At 38.0% G+C, this 19,085-nt stretch overlaps 1 protein-coding gene across 6 annotated transcripts; it reads left to right on the top strand.

The window, feature by feature from the left end:
- Window positions 1-57: 57 nt before the first annotated feature.
- On the top strand, window positions 58-19,047 carry crb (crumbs). Of its 6 annotated transcripts, none has more exons than XM_068299454.1 (15): window positions 58-1,035; window positions 9,916-10,260; window positions 10,397-11,407; window positions 11,845-12,186; window positions 12,647-13,182; window positions 13,277-13,294; window positions 13,456-14,000; window positions 14,067-14,172; window positions 14,234-14,428; window positions 14,498-15,275; window positions 15,342-15,524; window positions 15,586-17,343; window positions 17,408-17,532; window positions 17,592-18,005; window positions 18,067-19,047. In XM_068299454.1, the coding sequence occupies exons 1-15, from the start codon at window positions 768-770 to the stop codon at window positions 18,295-18,297; spliced, it is 6,855 nt and encodes a 2,284-aa protein (XP_068155555.1). In that variant the 5' UTR covers window positions 58-767; the 3' UTR covers window positions 18,298-19,047. The 6 variants fall into 6 exon arrangements, with proteins under 6 accessions (XP_068155555.1, XP_068155554.1, XP_068155557.1 ...); XM_068299453.1 differs by having other exon boundaries at window positions 13,253-13,294; XM_068299456.1 differs by lacking the exon at window positions 11,845-12,186 and adding an exon at window positions 11,525-11,674 and having other exon boundaries at window positions 13,253-13,294.
- Window positions 19,048-19,085: the final 38 nt, after the last annotated feature.

Below are 19,085 nucleotides of genomic sequence, written 5' to 3'. Positions count from 1 at the left end.
TGGCGCAATCTACGATCTACCATCTCTAGATATTTTTCAGTGTTGTGGGTAGTTGTTTTGAAATCGGTCGGCAGAAGGTGCGCGCGGAAAATCTTTCGTAGATTTTGACCGTTTTTGTTGAATACTTTTTTCGTTTGTTTGCATACAACGTTGTTAATCAAATCATTGCGTGGGAGTACAAACGTAAACATTCTAAGCGCGCCCATGCTAATTATTATTGTGCATAAGGTGTTAAGGCCCAACTGCCGCTGCTTGCAGTTCGAAAGGGCATAAAGCCGACGCAGCCAACTTGTAGATGTGCGCACAGGTGTGTGTCTGTGTGAGTGTGAGCAAATTCTTACCTGTGGAGTGTGAAAAATGGGTGAAAATTGGTAGTGTGATTTAAATCTGTATCTGCATTTGGAGTCGAGTGTGCTCGATATTCAAATTCAGTTCACTAGAAAGTGTCGCGTGCGAAAGTGAGGAAATCAAAGCAAAAGAAGTTACAAAAAATATATACATATCTAAAGACCCCCCTCCAAACCAGTTCTAAAAGCCAAGTTCATAAATTGTATTTGTGTTTGTGTGTGTCTCTATTTGCATGTGTTGGTGTGTGTGTGAGCGCAAGAGAAAGAGTGAGAGAGAGGGGGAAAAACAACTACAATTACACACACACACACACACGTCCTCTGAACCAAGAAGAAAGAAAGAAAAAGCCAAAACGAAACCCTTCAAAACGACGGCAACAACGACAAAAGAAGAATTCCATTTGTAGCTGGCGATCTCTCATGGCTGTGACCGCTGTTCCTACTGTTGCTGCTGCTATGTATGCGTCAGCAACAACTATTGCGCACGGCACACAACAACAACAAAAGCGAAGAACAATAACAACAAAAACCACATTGAGTCGAGCGCGCACGAAAAGCGCAGCTCAAATGACGACTAAAACGACAAAACAACAACAACAACAACTGCGGCAGCAACAACATTTGCTCAAGCGCGCCATTTCAGCGCCCCAATGGATATTTCTCTTAATATTAATTTATTTAGCAACAGGTGAGTAAATCCACAATAAACAAAAAGCGTATAACAAAGAGTGAGAGAGATTGAGAGTTAATTTAAAAAAAAAAATCTGGTTAATATAACACAAAATCAGAAAACACTAGTTATTTATTTAAGATCATCTGGTAACAACCCTCCCCAAAAAAGAAAAACAACAACAACAACAAAACCTGTTTCTCCTTCCAAGGTTCCAAATGAATCGAATGAATCATGAACCTTTAATTTTCATGTCAATCTAATGCCGATTAGGCCATAAATCTTATCGCTTGATTGAAGAGAGAATGCCCGGCTATAAATCTTATTGTTGTTAGATGATGTCAGGACTCATTCAGTGCCAATCAAAATGGATCAAATGGAAATGATTTTTAAGAGAGAGAGAGAGAGTATTCCAAACAATAACAAATCTAATGCCGTAAAAAAAAAGATTTCAGAATTTGACACAAAGTTTTAATAGATTGCTTAATACGCTTTAAGGATTACTGGTTCTCATATAGAAGACCCAACTTATATACATATATTTGAAATTTAATCTTAACACCAAGTTTTTCAAGTTCTGCTCTTTTTCAAGGATAAGAAATACTTAACGAGGGTAAAGTTATTGGATATTTTTGTTCATCTTTTTCATGATTTTTATTCACTTATTCAAAAAATTTTTAGTGGGGACTCATGCCTTATGTCAAATGCATTAATTTTTAAATAAAACTCTTGTAAAAATAGTCCTAAAAACTTTCTAAATGACATGTCTTTATAATTGTTACATTGAAGGGCTTTATCCATTAGGTTCGACAAAAATTGAATAAGATGTTTCTGTGTATGTATGTATGTATGTAGTATGTACATATGTTCATTTCAAATGAACTTTCGAAACAAAAGTTTTCCCCGTCGACCCATTTTGCTTATGATATGAAAAACTGACAAGTTTATTCCATCGTGTAATTGATCTGCAGCTATCTTAGACTTCATTTTTTGCTGTATCACTATGTAAATTGCGCTTGGTCTCTTTTTTTCTCTTCAGTAATTGTTATTTCGGCCATTGGATTGTGCAACAGACGACCTTAAGATTTCGTTTCGTTTATTTATTTACAATAATGTTTTGTTATAATCTTATCTAGCCGGAAAGTGAAGTATGTGTCCACATACACACACACACACACGCCAAGAGGTAGGCATATATGTATGTACATATAGAAAGCGAATGCGTCGCCGTTGGCAACGCGGTAATACCGCAATGTTGGTAATATGATAACTTGCACTTGGGAAAAGCCCTCTACAGGAGATGAGATGACAAGGCTAAGACAATCATTTACTTGGTTTTCCTTGGCTCATCATAAAAATGCAAGCGCACAGGCACAGAGATCATCATTTTCTCTAGAAAACATTTTCCATCAAATTTTTCGGGTTTTCAAAAGAAAAAAAACATAAATAAATCGCGGCAGCGGAATTTCAGGTAGAGAAAATTACCTGAACCATAAAACTACCTGTGCGTTGTTGTTGTTGTGTTGTTAATGACGGGAATGGAGGGAAACACGTGACCTCGGGGTCGCTAGCGAGCCAAAGTGAGGGAGATGGAGGAACGGACGGACACACCCGTATTCTAGCCTGTGCGCCGTGGTCAAGTGTTAAAGTGCAATCGGCTGTGACGCATGATGATGATGGTCGTCAACATAAAAAGCTACGCATTGCATGACTCTGGCCATTAGTGCAAGTCGTTAGTTAGCCCTCTATATATAGTCACACACACACAAAAGAGAAACAGATTTTAACCCTGCATACTATTTTTAAGGTCGATTTTACATACGCCGCCGGGGCCCAATGCAACGTTGTCAGTTTTCAAATCGCAACTGCAATACAACTGCATCGATTGGCAAAAGCCTTGAGAAGAGACAACAGCGCCGCCGTGGCACAATGGGCTGAATGGTGGCATTAATCAAATTTCAGGCGGTTAAATTTGGCCAGTAAAAGTAATGTTATGATGAGAAATTGCGCCCACTGTGCGCCGACATTTACAAAGACGGTGACGGACCGCAGAAAAAAGACCGCAAATATACATATGAGACCAGCTGCTTTCGCTTTTAATAATTGTTTTTTGTTGAGAACTTGTGGGCGGTATTTGAAAAAAACAAAATGAAACTGTCTTTTATCGGAGCCATCACGTAGTTGCGTTTTATCTCTTTGCCTCTCGCTGTATTTGCATACGCAGTGAGCAAACGAAATGAAACCACACAAAAAATTAACATTGAATCATACTGTGCGAACAGTGGAGCCAACAAGCATGGAAAACTGGTATTTCTAGGTATTCTAGGCATGAGGAAATCCGTAATTTTATCCACAAATGGGTGAGAACTTTAAAAATTGAGGAAAAACATAAACCTAGAACAACAAATTTATTAACTTTTAAAATTCCACTGTAAAATGGAGAACAACGCCCACGAAAAGCAAACTGAATCGAATCCTCTTTGAGCGTCTGTGTTTGTTCAGACGGTTTTTGGAAATTTAAGGGAATGCCAGAATGTACCGGAAAAGGTTCTCTCAGGTACCCAGTACATTGTTTTTCCCCCCTGATATTCAACAGTTCATTGCTTTGTGCTACTTTGTAAACGAGTCGGAGTCGGAGTCAGAGTCCAGAGCCAGCATAAGGGCCAAAGCCAACATCAGAGCCAGATTTGGGGCCAAAAACTAAACAAAAAAAAAACTGGTTCCCAGGCACCGCGCTGCGCCTGCGCAGTAAACGGCGCCCAATGACTCTTTATACACATTTTTCTATTGTATGTGTGTGTGCCCAATTCTAAACTGTTTCTTTTTGGCCCCTCCACAAAAATAAAAAATGTATCTATCATAGTTAGCCAAAAAACTGGGTGGAGCTTGGTCGGGAAGTGGGTGCACATATTTTCAAGAGAGGCAAAGTGCGAAGCCTTTGTTGTATAATATTGTATGTATATATGTACATATATTTAAATATTTATACAACATATTATTCTTCTTGAAAGCGACCAAAATGTAAATTAGTGTGGGAACACATTCATTTTAAGCCAGAAGATAAGTTTCCTTTCTTGCAAAGTGCACTCTAACATGAAAATATGATGGGAAATGTGAGTTGAGAATAAATATATTTAGTCTGAGAACTTTAAGCAAAAGGTGTTGATAAGTTAGTGAAGAAAAATGAGTACACCAATTGAGGACTCTAATTATCATCTCTCACAAGTCATACACAACAAACTCTAACAAATTAGGCTTAAAGATTCCCACAAAATCTAAACATCTTAATTTAGGTTGATTTAAAGTGTTAAATCTAAAAATATATACAGCAAATGCTAATTGGGAAGACGTTTAAATAAGTTTCAATACTTCTTTTCTTTAATGACAAATAAGTCTAAGCAATAGTGAAAATGAATCATATTGTATACAGATTATCCCAAAAACGAATGATTTTTAAGGTTTTTAAGAACTTTTCAATATATTTTCAATGTGTAATCAAATGGTTTGCTAGACAAAGGAAATTTTCGTACATTTAAATAAAATTTTGTTTTAGTTTTGCAGGCAAATTATACCTTTTTTTGTTAAAAAAGTATATGTACTTTTCCAGAAATTCTTTTGTCAGACCTATGACTCATTTACGCCTAAAAAGAGTTTAAACAATCAGTCAATATAGTTTCTGTATAAAGACCTTTTTCCGTTTCTGATACTGAGCAAAATTAGTTGTAGTAGTAGCTAATAAACTTTAGTTAGACTTTTGTAAAACTTTTCTATGAATAAATGACAATTTTTTCGCTTTATAACTACATCAGATTATGTTGCATAAATTTCGTCTGTCTTAAGCCCTTTAAGTCGATTTTTATACCAACTTAAAGGTGACATGAAAAGAGAAAATTTTCCTATAGGTCTTATTATTCAAATACTTACATTTTTCTTTGCAATTTTCTCAGCATTACTTTTTTGAAATTTTTGTATAATTGGCTATAGAAAAAGTGATTTATGCAAATGAAAGGTTCGCTAAATACTATTGCTGTCAGAGCAGGGCAAACTATACAGGTACATGTATATAAAGAGAGAGAGAGAGAGAGAGAGAAGTAGACCCACTTACCAAAACCAACAAACAATGCAAAAATAAAAAATAAAACACAACACTCACTTAAGTTATCGCAACACTTGCAAAATCCAATGCAACATAAGTACGTTTTGTATATACATATGTGTGTGAGTGTGTGTGTGTGTGTGAGTGTATGTAAATTAGCTCAACTTTTGCATTCTGCTTGTATGACTAATGCAAAAAAATTCAACGAAACGACAACAACAATCAAATACCTGAACCAAAAAAGGAAATGCTTCGTGTTTTTATATACCCTGTAATCACAGAGAGAGAGAGAATGTCAAAATGAGATAAAAAACGAGCAAACGAATCAAATGAATATTTGTAGATATGATAGATCCTTAAAAAGCAATCACCCCTTATGTAAAACTACAAAACAAAAGCTGTGTACTAAAGTTAACTTAATTTAAACGTATGTATACTTTAAAGGTGGCTTGGAATTTTTTAATTTACACAAACCTAATATAAATAAATATCTATACAACAAAAATGTTGCCAATAAATCAAAAGTCCCTCTAACAACAAGTCGTAAAGAACAAAATGTCGTTTAAACTTATCGTCTTACCACGAAATTGACATTTTTAATATAAACATTTTTTACTAGTCAACAAACTGTAATACAATTTAGTGGTAATAGATACATATGTATATAGTATGTCACTTTAATAGTTTTCCAAGTTAAAAAGTTTTGATGAAAAATTCTTAAAAAAAATTTTTATTCAAGTGGTTTAGTTTAGAGGCTGAGGAGAAGATGCTTTTGATTTGGTTATATGGTCTATGAAGATATATATAACTGGACCATAATATACCCGTTTTGGGTGTACAGAGTAGATGGGTATAAAAAGTACGAAACACACACACTTATACAAATACACTCCTGTGTGTGTGTGTTGCATGTCTTAATCCATGTTGGCCCATAGTGTAACTGAATGTTGCATGTTGCCGCGATTTTTGCTGCTCTTGCGTTTTTCCTGTTCTCTTCTCTATCTAGTAAACTTTCTAGGCAGTTTAATTTAAAACCTGCCTCACCGCCCACCACCCACCACCAACCACCCAATCAACTCAATTTCTAACTTGGCCAACCACCCACTCTTCCTGCTGGTGTTCCCATTTAAGTGGCCACAACAAAAACAACAACAACAAATTGCAAGTTGCTAACTGGTACTATGGTTGGTTGCCTGATGGGTCTATGGACGGACTCTTCACTGCATTTGGTCATACTTCAATTGTTTTTTTTTTTTTTTGCCTCACCAAAAATATTTCAACCACCCACACACAGACACAGTCTCACACACAACACTTTTAATTTTTGCTCTAAATACTTTTTATTTTGTTGTTGTTACGCCTACACTTATTTTACTTGTCTCTCTTCATTCAAATAAACAACAAAAAAAAGTAAAAAAAAAATTGCATAAATTATTATCAACCAACAAAATGTTCGTTTTTTAAATTCGAAATTCGAAACTTTTTAATTGCATTTTAATTGTTAAATTTTCGTTAGTTAAGGTTGTTGTTGTTGTTGTTGTGTGCGATGGGAAAGTGAAAACATGTTGCGTTTAAATTTTTTAATTATAGTTTTCGGGCGATAATACGATTAACCACAAAAAATGCACAATAACAAACAAATTAACAAAAAAACAAAATGTATCTATAAATAAATTGTTTAGTTTCACTCCAACATGAAATTGTTTAAATTTTCCAAACGGAAACTGATCAAAGCAATAGCTATAAATTATGTAAAAATAAAAACGCAAAAATTAACTAATTAAATTTCAACCAAATATGTTTGTTTACTCAAATAGATTGGATATATCCGTTTTAATAGATCATTTTACATGCGAGGGCGGTTTATTAAGTAAATAAACTAAAGAGGAAGTTATAGAAATTCAATCTTTTGAATTTAAAACATTTAACAAAAAATCAAGTCAACTTGGATTCTGACAATGAGTTTTTATAAATTTCTTTAAGAGAAGTACAACTTAATCTGTTAGGGATTATTGAGCCAAAAGATCTTTATCAATAATCTTTTTTAGTGTTATCAATAAAAACTTATCTTGATTAGCAATTATTGAGTCTTAATTGTTGATTTGCTCGTTTGCTTAACCTAAATGATCTTTATCTTTAATCGTTGTGTTTGTCAAATTGCCATAAATTGCAATGAAATTTGTTTTTATTCCACTTGTGTTTTACTCTTTAATTTCAAATTGAGTTCATTCTGTGACATACATTTCGAGGAAGTTTATTTAATTATTAAAAGGTATTTTATCTCTTACTTCATGCGATTTTCTTTTCGTTGTTATCTATCAAAGCTATTTTTGGCCTTTACTGTGCTTTTGTCTTCGTTTTGTGTTTATGAATTGGATAATGTATATTTGAATCTGAATGGGCTTAAGTTCTTAACTCACCTTCTTCAAAATATCATTTCATTTGGCACGCCCAACTGACTTTTGGAGTGGAATAGTAGAGATTTATTCTCACAATAACTAAATACCATTAAGCTCTATGAAAACTTAACGCTCTCCGTCAAATGAACTCCACAAGCCAACAATAGAACAAAAAGCCATTAACAACTGTTTCTTTTATAGCACCGCTAAAAAGTTTTGTGACTTTACTATGCGGTTCCACCTCACTCCGTGGAGCCCAGTTTCCAGTTCCAAGCGGAGTCAAAGTCATCATCAACAAGTCAACTTGGGCTAAGAAGAGGGAGGAAGGGGAGTAGTCAGAGTAGCTTGTCGAGTCATTCATAACTAAGTCGAACAAAACGGTTAAAATAGAATTTCGCATAAGTGTATAGACAGATATATGATTATGAAATTTCCGTCATTCCGTTTTGTCTATGTACATATGTATATACAAAGAGCTCAAAATCAAGTCAATGCTATTATTTCTTATATATAAAATGCGCATGCCTAACCCGTTGTATATGAATAAATAGTATGAATAGTTTTTCTGCACAGTTTCGTACGTGAGTATAATATAATTATGAGCTACTTTACTCACAGCTTTACATTGCTCATTTACTTAGCCCAAGTATTTACTTACTCGGCCATTGGCATACATATGTCTGTACGTAACTACATACATACATACGTATGTAGACGGAGAGTGAAAAACAAAATAACAACACAAAACGTACTGACCAATTGACAAACCCAAATCGCCTTTAATGTTCGAACGAAACGAAATGAAATGACAAAATCGATGGCCTCATATAATATCGTGTGTGTCGTAGTGTAGCAAACCGAGGTCTTCTATCTGCTGCCTGCTGTCTTCTGTCTTCTCTCTCTAGTCTCTCGACGCTCAGCGCTTTCTAAGCCAAACTGAAGCTCTTCTAAATGGTAAGGGGTCAGGGCAAAAAGGGCAGCTACTTTTAGGTTCACCAAAGGTGCTAAAAGCACCTCGACAAAACATTTTCTTTACTACAATGCCTCATTATTGTTAAAAGCACTTGGACAATACATTTTTTGATTTTTTGGACCGTCAAGAAACTTTGGCATAGCAATTAAAGTCCAGCTTAAATGAAAATAGGATAGATTCAGGATAGATTATCTTGGTTATAGCAAATGTTAAACAAGACATCATTAACAAAAGAAGCAGACTTAAATACATTCCAAACTTAATTATGGTTTTAAATCTTTATTGGCAATGTTTCTTTTTTTCATTCCTTTTTGATTTCGATTACCATTTTCATTCAGCGTTTTATAGACAAGGCTGAGTCGAGATCATAACCTACTCACAACAAAATGATATAGTTTTATAAGTACAAAGTCGCTCCCTTCATATTATGTTGCTATTAATTAGCAAATTTTCAAGTCGATTTCTTCTGCCACTTAAACTAAAAGTTCCTTATTTCAAATACTTCTCTAGAAATTTATTTCTAAGGAATGTAAATGTCATTTTCGCCAAGTTTAAAAGGAAGTCTATAATCAGTTAATTTGTTAAACGTGTTCTGACTTTAGTTATTGTGTTTATTATTCAAAGGAAAATTAGCCAAAGTTGTAACTACGAATTCCCATTACAAATATAATGCTTAACTTGCAGTTAATTTAAAAATTATTACATTCCCGGCAATTTGTTAGAAATCTTGTTGCTGAAATCTCTATAATATATTATAGAAATTGCAGTTATTAGTTACGTGAGAATGAAAATTGTAAGAATAATTTGTTGACAATTGGCAATTTAAAATTTCCATCTCTTCTTTGATGCATAATGCCAAGTTACGATTGCTAACTTGGCCTTAGATATAGAATTCATTTCCTCTAATACTTTGCGGTTACTTTCTTTCATATAAGTTGCGTTTTGTTGTTTGATGTATTTTGTTTTCTATTTGCTACTTGTTGTATGGTTCGTTAATTTTTGTATGAGGAAAAAAATAGCACTTGAAGCCAGTCTTAGGAGACTGGGGGGCTTCTCTCGGTTTTGGGCCAATTGATTCTGCGCAAATGAAAGTTGTTGGGGCCTGGTTAAGTGATTACCATTTAAGTGGCATGTGCTCGGCCACTTGTCTAATTTGGTCAATGCTAGAGTCAAAACACTTTCTTAGCCTCGAAATGTATAAATATAAGAGAAGAGAAGACATGAGAAGACTAAATGTAAGCCAAAGTAAACTAATTGGCCATTTTGTTGTGCCCAATAGAACTATGAGCAAAGAGAGGGAGTGAAATGAGGAAGACTATGGTTGCATTTACCTCCCAATCTACCTCACTCTGAAATCCGATTAGCTAAACTAGTTACTCTAACCTTGTCCAATGTATACATTTACGAAAATTTCTTTTTGTTTCGAACAGATGTTGCCTCAGTGGAAGTTCAGACCAAGGAGGCATACTTTAATGGCTCCGCTTATCTACGCCTGCTCACTCCCATGCCCATTTGGGATCATTCGGCAATTAGTTTCCGCTCGTGCCGCGGCGGTGAAATACTTGCTCAGCAATATAATAAAAACTCAATTGTAATCTCAGTGCTCAATGATTTCCTGCAAATATCATTGGCCGGACCGGCTGTGATTGGGCCAAACAATCGTCTGGATGTTAAATTGCCCTATCAACTCTTGGACAATCGTTGGCATACGCTGCAATTCAAATACGAGTACGGTAATCTCTATTTGCATGTGGATCGTGCAGCCACAATATTTGGTAAGTATCTGGACACACAATGAAAATCGTGAAATTTTTGTAATTGAAAATCACAAAGAGAAAGATTAACAAAGGGGAAGGGAAAATTGTAACAAATGACCACAAAGTGAATGACTTTTTATCCTTTCTTTTACAGCAAATTCTACATACAATAGTCAGTTTTTGACTAATCAAGATATTGGCAATGAAGCAGCCATTTTAATTTTGGGCAATTCGTTCTCTGGATGTCTGTTGGATGGTCCTGGTTTACAATTCGCCAATGGCTCCATGACCGTACAGAATGCTGTTTTCGGTGTATGTCCTTTGAATCAAGGTCCCTGCAGTGAACATGATGTCTTTACACGAGTCCAGGATAATTTTTGTCTTAATGATCCATGCATGGGTCATGGTACATGCACCTCGAATGCCGATGGCTATGAGTGTCGTTGTACTGCCCGGTATTCGGGCAAGAATTGCCAAAAGGATAATGGGTCTCCATGTGCGGCGGGTAAAAATCCTTGCACCAATGGTGGCAGCTGTATGGAGAACTCTCGCGGTGACTATCAATGCTTCTGTGATGCCAATCACAGTGGCCAACATTGCGAAACGGAGGTGAACATCCATCCACTATGTCAAAAGAATCCCTGCAAGAATAATGCCGCCTGTGTGGTACTCAGCGGTAGTCCGTCGATTTCATGTGAATGTCCCAAGGGCTATGCGGGAAAAATGTGTGAGATTGACACGGACGAGTGTGCCTCACAGCCCTGTCAGAATAATGGCGTTTGTATTGATCGCATCAATGGATTCACTTGTGATTGCACTGGCACTGGCTATAGTGGTGCCTTTTGCCAGACCAATGTCGATGAGTGTGAAAAGAATCCCTGTTTGAATGGTGGACGCTGTTTCGATACCTATGGCTGGTATACATGCCAGTGCCTAGATGGTTGGGGTGGCGAGATCTGTGACAAGCCGATCAGTTGCCAAACGCAGCAGTGTCTCAATGGTGGAACCTGCTTGGACAAGACCATTGGTTTCCAGTGCATTTGTCCGCCCGAATATAGTGGGGAATTGTGTCAACTTGGACCACCGGGATCACTATGTGCACAGCAATGTCCCATCGATTCCGAATGTATTGCCGGCAAATGTGTGTGTAAGCCAGGAACTTCGGGTGAGTCCATAAATCATTAAAAATTTGGTAGTATGGAGGAAAAGGATTTAATTTGTTTTGTGGCATGGAATGGTAACGGTATTTAACATGTAATAATATTTTTGAATAAAAAAAAAGCTACCTCTACGGAGCTGTCGGCAATGTCGAATGAGGATTTGCGGCTGGCAACCACCAGCAGCAGCAGCAGCACATTGTGTCCCAGTGAAAAGAAGAAACGCTATATATCACCCGAGTGGCTCAAACGCAAGCGTTGTGAACTAAAATTGAGTATGTGGAGTTTTACTCCACAGTTTCTAGTCGCCAATCCTTTTAATCCTTTAGTTTCCCTATGCTCTATATACTATATACTATGTATGATCCCTTTAGATTTTGACAAACCAACTAATTTTCCCTATAAATATGCTATTTTATGCTATCGGCTAATGGACTTAATGTAGGCCCTATTGGTCATTGTGTTCCAACTGCAACAACACCGTTACCAGAACTATTACTACCAACAACAACAGCAATCACATCACCAGCTAGTACAACTCTTTTAACAACAACAACAACAGCAACAGCTACAACAAAAATACCTCAACTAACAACAACAACAACAATCAAAAATAATAAACAACTAAATAAACAACAACAGCAACAACAAACACCCACCCAACGCTCGGCCTCATTGAGTGTGTCTACTACTCCCACTGCATGTCCCCCAGAAAATTGCTTGAATGGTGGCACCTGTAAAGGATTTGGTAGCAATTATACTTGTATATGTGCTAGTGGATACACAGGTTTGGACACACAAAAGAAAACACAAACACACACACACACAGCAAAGAGATGTAAAGGGTTGCCCTAAAATTTACATAAACACAAATTTTTAGCTTAAGGGTAGAAGAGACTAGGGCTACAATGGTAAAATCATTTCTTTGGTGTATTCTTTATCCAATAAGAAGTAAGAAGAAATGAGTCCCAAGCTATTTATTTTGTTAATCTTCCCCATAATTCTCCAGTTTGTAATGCTTTATCCAAGTATATATAGTAGTATTTTTTAAGTATTTTAAAGCAACCCTTTAGATCTAAACTGTATATATATCTAAAACTTTTTATAGCAGAAATTAACTTGTATGAATTCCAATGAAACCCCAAAATAATAGTAGTTTGAAGTATTTGAATTGCATGCAGTTAATATTGAGGAAGACATGGCTTAATCTAATTGTGAAATCTAATGTAATTTCCTATTATTAACAGGTTACAACTGTCAACTGAGCACGGGTGAAGGGGCTGCCGCTTTACAGGCACTGACACCCATCAATTGTAATGCCACCAATGGCAAATGTCTGAATGGTGGCACTTGCTCCATGAATGGCACTCATTGCTATTGCTCTGTGGGATATTCTGGTGATCGTTGTGAGAAGGCCGATAATTGTTCGCCAGCGAATTGCCAAGAGCCGATGATCTGTGAGCATAATCAATGCAAATGTCCCGATGACAAGGTGTGCAATCAGTGTGCAACCCAACCCTGCCAAAATGGTGGTGAATGTTTGGATTTACCCAATGGTGACTACGAATGCAAATGCTCGCGTGGCTGGACAGGACGCAATTGTGCCAATGATGTCGACGAATGTGTCCTGCAACCGACAATTTGTGGAAATGGCATTTGCAAGAACGAGAAGGGTTCCTACAAATGTTATTGCACGCCAGGATTCACGGGTATTCATTGTGATTCCGATGTGGATGAGTGTCTTAGTCATCCGTGTCTCAATGGGGCCACATGCCATAATAAGGTAAGTGAACAAATTGAGCGAGTTTAGTGTTGGAAATTTGGTATTTGGTTGGTTACTAAAGTGTAATTAGTTGTTTTTCTTTAAATATGGAAAGCATCGGATATTGAGACAAGTGAGTGGGTCATTATGATCATTATCAGTAAATGTTTGGAGTATCATTAGATTCTTTGATAAACTTGGCTTAGAGAAGTTGCAGTAGAAAGCTCGATTGATGGAAAGCTTTCATTTTTGTATGAAATTGGTTTTAACTCAAATTTTCTATCTTTCACACAGATCAATGCCTATGAATGTGACTGCCAGCCGGGCTATCAGGGGGATAATTGTGAAATTGATATTGATGAATGTATTAATAATCCTTGCTCGAATGGCTCTACCTGCATTGATATGATCAATAATTTCACCTGCTCCTGCATACCTGGAATGACGGGACGCATCTGTGATATTGATATCGATGATTGTGTATCGGCACCATGTCTCAATAGTGGCAAATGCATTGATGAATTGGGTGGCTTCCATTGCGATTGCAGTGGCACTGGCTATGAGGGTAAAAATTGCGAACTGAATATTGATGAATGCATCTCGAGTCCATGTACAAATGGTGCCAAATGTGTGGATCAAGTCAAGGACTATCTATGCGAATGTCATCCGGGATATACGGGCAAAAATTGTGATCAGGATATCAATGAGTGTGAGAGTAATCCATGTCAGTATAATAGCAATTGTCTGGAGAGATCAAATATGACTTTATATCAACTGAGCAAGTTTATGGATCTACCCAAGGTGTTTAGTCAGCCTTTCAGCTATGAAAATGCTAGCGGGTAAGTACAGAGAAACAACTACAGAAACCCCTAACATTTATTTATCGCAATTTCTATATATTTCAGTTATGAATGTGTTTGCGTTCCTGGCATTATAGGCAAAAACTGTGAGATTAATATCAACGAATGTGAAAGTAATCCTTGCAGCAAACATGGCACTTGCAATGATGGGGTAAGTCTTACCAGTTATCAATTTCGAAATAGATTAATTTAATCTGTATGTTCTATAATAGATTGGTACCTATACATGCGAATGTGATCCTGGTTTCGAGGGCACACACTGTGAGATTAATATCGATGAATGCGATCGATATCATCCATGCATGAAAGGCACTTGCATTGATCAGATCAACGATTATGATTGCGATTGCGATAACAACTATGGCGGCAAGAATTGCTCCGTGAATTTGATTGGCTGCCAAAGGAATGTAAGTAATTATTCATCCATCAAATGTACTTTGAGTAATAACTTGATTCTGTGTTCTGTGTTTTTCCAGCCCTGTTTAAATGGTGGTTTTTGCCGTCCATATTTGGTCAATGAAACTGTCCATCTGTTTAATTGCACATGCGAGCATGGTTTCCAAGGTGATACCTGTGAGAAGACCACAACTCTTTCCATGGTGGTTAGCAGTTTGATTACGGTTAAAACTCAACGTGAAGAGGGTTACGATATCAATTTACAATTCCGTACCACTCTACCCACGGGTGTCTTGGCTTTTGGAACTTCTGGAGGACAAAATGAACCAGTTAGCTATATTCTTGAACTGATCAATGGACGTCTGAATTTGCATTCATCGTTATTAAACAAATGGGAGGGAGTTTTTATTGGATCGAAATTGAATGACAGTCGTTGGCATAAGGTCTTTGTGGCCATCAATACTTCACATTTAGTTCTATCGGCCAACGATGAGCAGGCCATATTTCCAGTTGGTTCCTATGAGACGGCCAATAATAGCCAACCATCGTTTCCTCTAACCTATTTGGGTGGCACCATACCAAATCTAAAGTCATATCTAAGGCATTTGACTCACCAACCATCAAGTTTTGTCGGCTGCATGCAAGACGTAGTGGTCAATGGCATGGTCATCTTTCCTGACGAACATATCGATAATGACACCGAATCCGATACCAAATTATCCTATGTACAAAGTGGATGCCCTCGGACAGAACAATGCAAACCGAATCCTTGTCACTCGAATGGCGAATGTACGGACTTGTGGCATACCTTCCGCTGCGTTTGTCCGAGACCATTCTTTGGGCATACATGCCAGCACAGTGAGTACAATAAAGATAGAAAAAATGTAAAAGCATTGAGGTATTAATCGATTATCCTTTTTACAGATATGACGGCTGCCACATTTGGCCACGAGAATACCACTCACTCTGCTGTTATTGTGGAGACTACAGATGTGGCTAGACGGGCCATACGTTCCATATTGGATATCTCGATGTTTATACGGACGCGCGAGCCAACAGGTCAAGTGTTCTACTTGGGCAGTGATCCACGCAAAATGCCAACAAAGAGTGAGTTTTTCTAAATAAATACTTGTGCTCGTGATTAAATGACAAATATAATTCCTTTTAGACATTGGTGATTCCTTTGTGGCTGCCCAACTAAATGGCGGTGAATTGCTGGTAAAGATGCAATTCAATGGCACTCCCGAGGCTTACACTGTTGGTGGTCAGAAGCTTGACTCTGGCTACAATCATCTGATTGAGGTGGTACGCAATCACACACTCGTCCAGGTCAAAATCAACGGCACTGAATATTTCCGCAAAACCTTGTCAACAACGGGCATCCTGGATGCACAAGTTCTCTATTTGGGTGGACCAGCACCGACTCGTGAATCTTTATTGCCAGCCAGCACTGAACCTGGGCTGGTTGATGCAGAGAGCACAGCATCGGATATGGGATCAGCTGCCACATCTTCTGCTGATTACACTAAGGACTATTTCAAGGGTATCATTCAGGATGTGAAGGTCAGCAATGGCTCGCACAATATGATAGTCGAGATGTATCCCTTGAATGTGACTGAAGTGCAAGAGAATGCATCACCTTTCGGTGTCGTTAGCATTGATCGTACCTCTGTATTGCCCGGTGAGGTATCGGACGATTTGTGTCGCAAAAATCCATGCAAGCATAATGCCGAGTGTAGGAATACCTGGAACGATTATAGCTGCACCTGCCCGAATGGTTATAAGGGCAAGGATTGCCAGGAGATTGAGTTCTGTCAGCTGGTCAGATGCCCTGGCAACAGTACATGCCAGAATCTGGACGACGGCTACGAATGTTTGACTAATATTACATTTACTGGCCTGGAACGGTCACCACTGGCCTTCTCCTACTTCAAGGAGCAGCAAGCGGAGGATAATGTGGGAGTGCCGACGAAATCTACACTGAAACCTGTCATAGAGATTGCCTATCGCACTCGTGCCGGCGGCACTCTGCTTTTCATTGACAATAATGATAGCTTCTTTGAGATTGGAGTAAACGGTGCTCGTGTGACCATTACCTGGAAACTTACCCAGCTTCATATTGGCGAATCCGCGCGTTTTGAGAAAGAGAATCCAGATGGCGAATGGAGTCGCATTTATTTACGCTCACACGGTGGCAAACTAGAGGGTGGATGGAAGGGTTGGGAGTCCCTGGTTGATCCGGCTCCCGCATTCTCTGTTGACATCGATCAGGCGGCGTTCCAGGATCTTCTCTCAACAAGTACTCAAGTATACTTGGGCGGCATGCCAGAGTCGCGTCAAGCGCGTGGCTCAACCCAAAGTGCCCAGCAGGGATCTCAGTTCAAGGGCTGTTTGGGTGAGGCACGTGTGGGTGATCTGCTTTTGCCTTATTTCACCAATGCCGAACTCTATCCCCATACCGAGAATGTTTCAGTGCAGCTGCAGGCCCAGTTTCGTTTGAATTCTACAAAACCGGAAGAGGGCTGCATTCTATGTTTCCAGTCGGATTGTAAAAACGATGGTAAATGCTCGGCTCCATTCAAGGAATATTTCTGCACCTGCAAAGATGGCTATGAGGGAGATGACTGTTCTGTTGATATCGATGAATGTCTTGAAGTAGAGTGTCAGAATAATGGCACGTGTCTCAATCAAGTGGCAGATTTCTATTGTCAATGCCAGTCAGGCTTTGAAGGACGACACTGCGAGCAGAATATCGATGAATGTTCTCCTAATCCTTGTGAACATGGTGGTAACTGTACGGATCTGATTGCAGCATATCTTTGCACATGTACGGAAGAATTCACAGGACCTCAGTGCAGTGTCCTCAAACAGATGACCTGCGAGAATGAACCATGTCGCAATGAATCCACATGCGAAAATGGACACAGTGAGTTAATTTAAGTGACTAACTTTAAAATTTATATACTTAAACCTTTTTCCATTGTCTGCAGATGAGACGACTGGCAATAACTTTACTTGCACATGTGCCACAGGATTTGTGGGGCCTCTGTGTGACCTATCTTTCTGCGAGGAGACCCCCTGCCATAATGGAGGCCTCTGTTTAAATGCAAACAATGTAAGTAGTTTGCCGAAAAGGCCATTAACAACTTAATTTAATTTCTCTTTATCATGTAGACACCAATGTGCAAGTGTAGTCTCGGCTATACCGGAGTACTCTGCGAGCAGGAGATCGATGAATGTGCCTCCAGTCCCTGTCAGAACGGTGGCAAGTGCATTGATCGCATTGGCGGCTATGATTGCAATTGTTTGTCCACCGGTTTCGAAGGAACACACTGTCAGGATGATATAGATGAATGTAGTCTGAGTGAGGAATATTGCGGTGGTATAGGGCTCTGCATCAATAGGCCTGGCACATTTAAATGCATCTGCCAGACACCGCATTGTGGAGCCTATTGCAACTTTACGGATCCCTGTAATACAACAGGCATTTGTGCCAATGGCGGTCAATGCGTAGAAGCTTGCGGTGAGGAACCGGACTATTATTGCAACTGCACTGAAGGATTCACTGGCAAGAATTGCACAGCGATGGTGAGCTCATTTGTTACTAGCTAAGTTTGACGGCGTTAAATAACTGCGTTTCAATTTCCAGATTACTTCCAAAGAGGATGGTCCGTCCACCACAGACATAGCTATTATTGTTATACCTGTTGTGGTGGTTCTTTTGCTCATAGCTGGCGCTTTGCTGGGCACATTTTTGGTGATGGCTCGCAATAAGCGCGCCACACGAGGAACCTACAGCCCCAGCGCCCAGGAGTATTGCAATCCTAGGCTGGAGATGGATAATGTACTTAAACCGCCGCCAGAGGAACGACTTATTTAGTTTAGTTTAACAAATTTAACAACAACAACAGCAACTACAACAGATATTCTAAAAATCCGCCCATATTTTTTTGTATTGTACTAAGCTCATACCTAGTTAACGTCTTACATTTATATTAAGGTGCTCAAAGCAAGCAACAACTGTAACCATTCCAACTCTTAATCCTAATCCTTTACTTAGTTAATATTTGCCGTTGTCTATTTATTGTCTTAGTTCTAGATAACAGAAAAAGTGAAAAACAGCAAAAAAAACAAAAAAAAAAAAAAAAAAAATGCAACATGAAAACAATTATGTAGTCGTTATATACTTAGTTATGTTCCATTAGTTAAGTTTCAGTATTCGATTTCTGCGAACAAACTGTTAAGCTGACACCACCCACCCACGTACCATTCCCATTGTAATGCACATTCCAATCAAAGTACTTATTTTGTAAATACTAATGCCTTTTTGACAATTCCAAAATCCAAAACTATCAAATTAGCTGAGCTAAACGAAACAAACTAACCTTCCATATGCCTATATATATGCAAGTATATATCAATTAATGTGGCCTTATAAGTTATACAAAGAGTAAAACTGGCAAACTAAATGCGAAATGATAAAACTAGAACTTAAGTCAAAAGTAAATCAAATAATATTTTACAAATATACATAAAAGATTTTGCTCTAGAATTTCTAAGTGTAAACTTAAGAGACTGTACTATATATATATTTAATTATTAAATATTTCGACCTTTTTTCCAAAAAGTACGCCAACAATTATTAATTGAATTAATTCCTTAAAATGG

Source organism: Drosophila tropicalis, unplaced genomic scaffold, assembly GCF_018151085.1.
Source record: "Drosophila tropicalis isolate 14030-0801.00 unplaced genomic scaffold, ASM1815108v1 contig_878, whole genome shotgun sequence".
NCBI lineage: Eukaryota > Metazoa > Arthropoda > Insecta > Diptera > Drosophilidae > Drosophila > Drosophila tropicalis.
The sequence above is the reverse complement of the archived record's forward strand: the minus strand, read 5'-3'. Positions and strand labels throughout refer to the sequence as shown.

Bases quoted from the DNA above. Each gene is read 5' to 3' on its own strand.
- crb (XM_068299453.1), top strand. From the start codon at position 768: ATGGCTGTGACCGCTGTTCCTACTGTTGCTGCTGCTATGTATGCGTCA. The intron at 1,036-9,915 runs GTGAGTAAATCC...TGTTTCGAACAG, and splicing joins ATTAATTTATTTAGCAACAG to ATGTTGCCTCAGTGGAAGTT. The intron at 15,276-15,341 runs GTGAGTACAATA...TCCTTTTTACAG, and splicing joins TGGGCATACATGCCAGCACA to ATATGACGGCTGCCACATTT.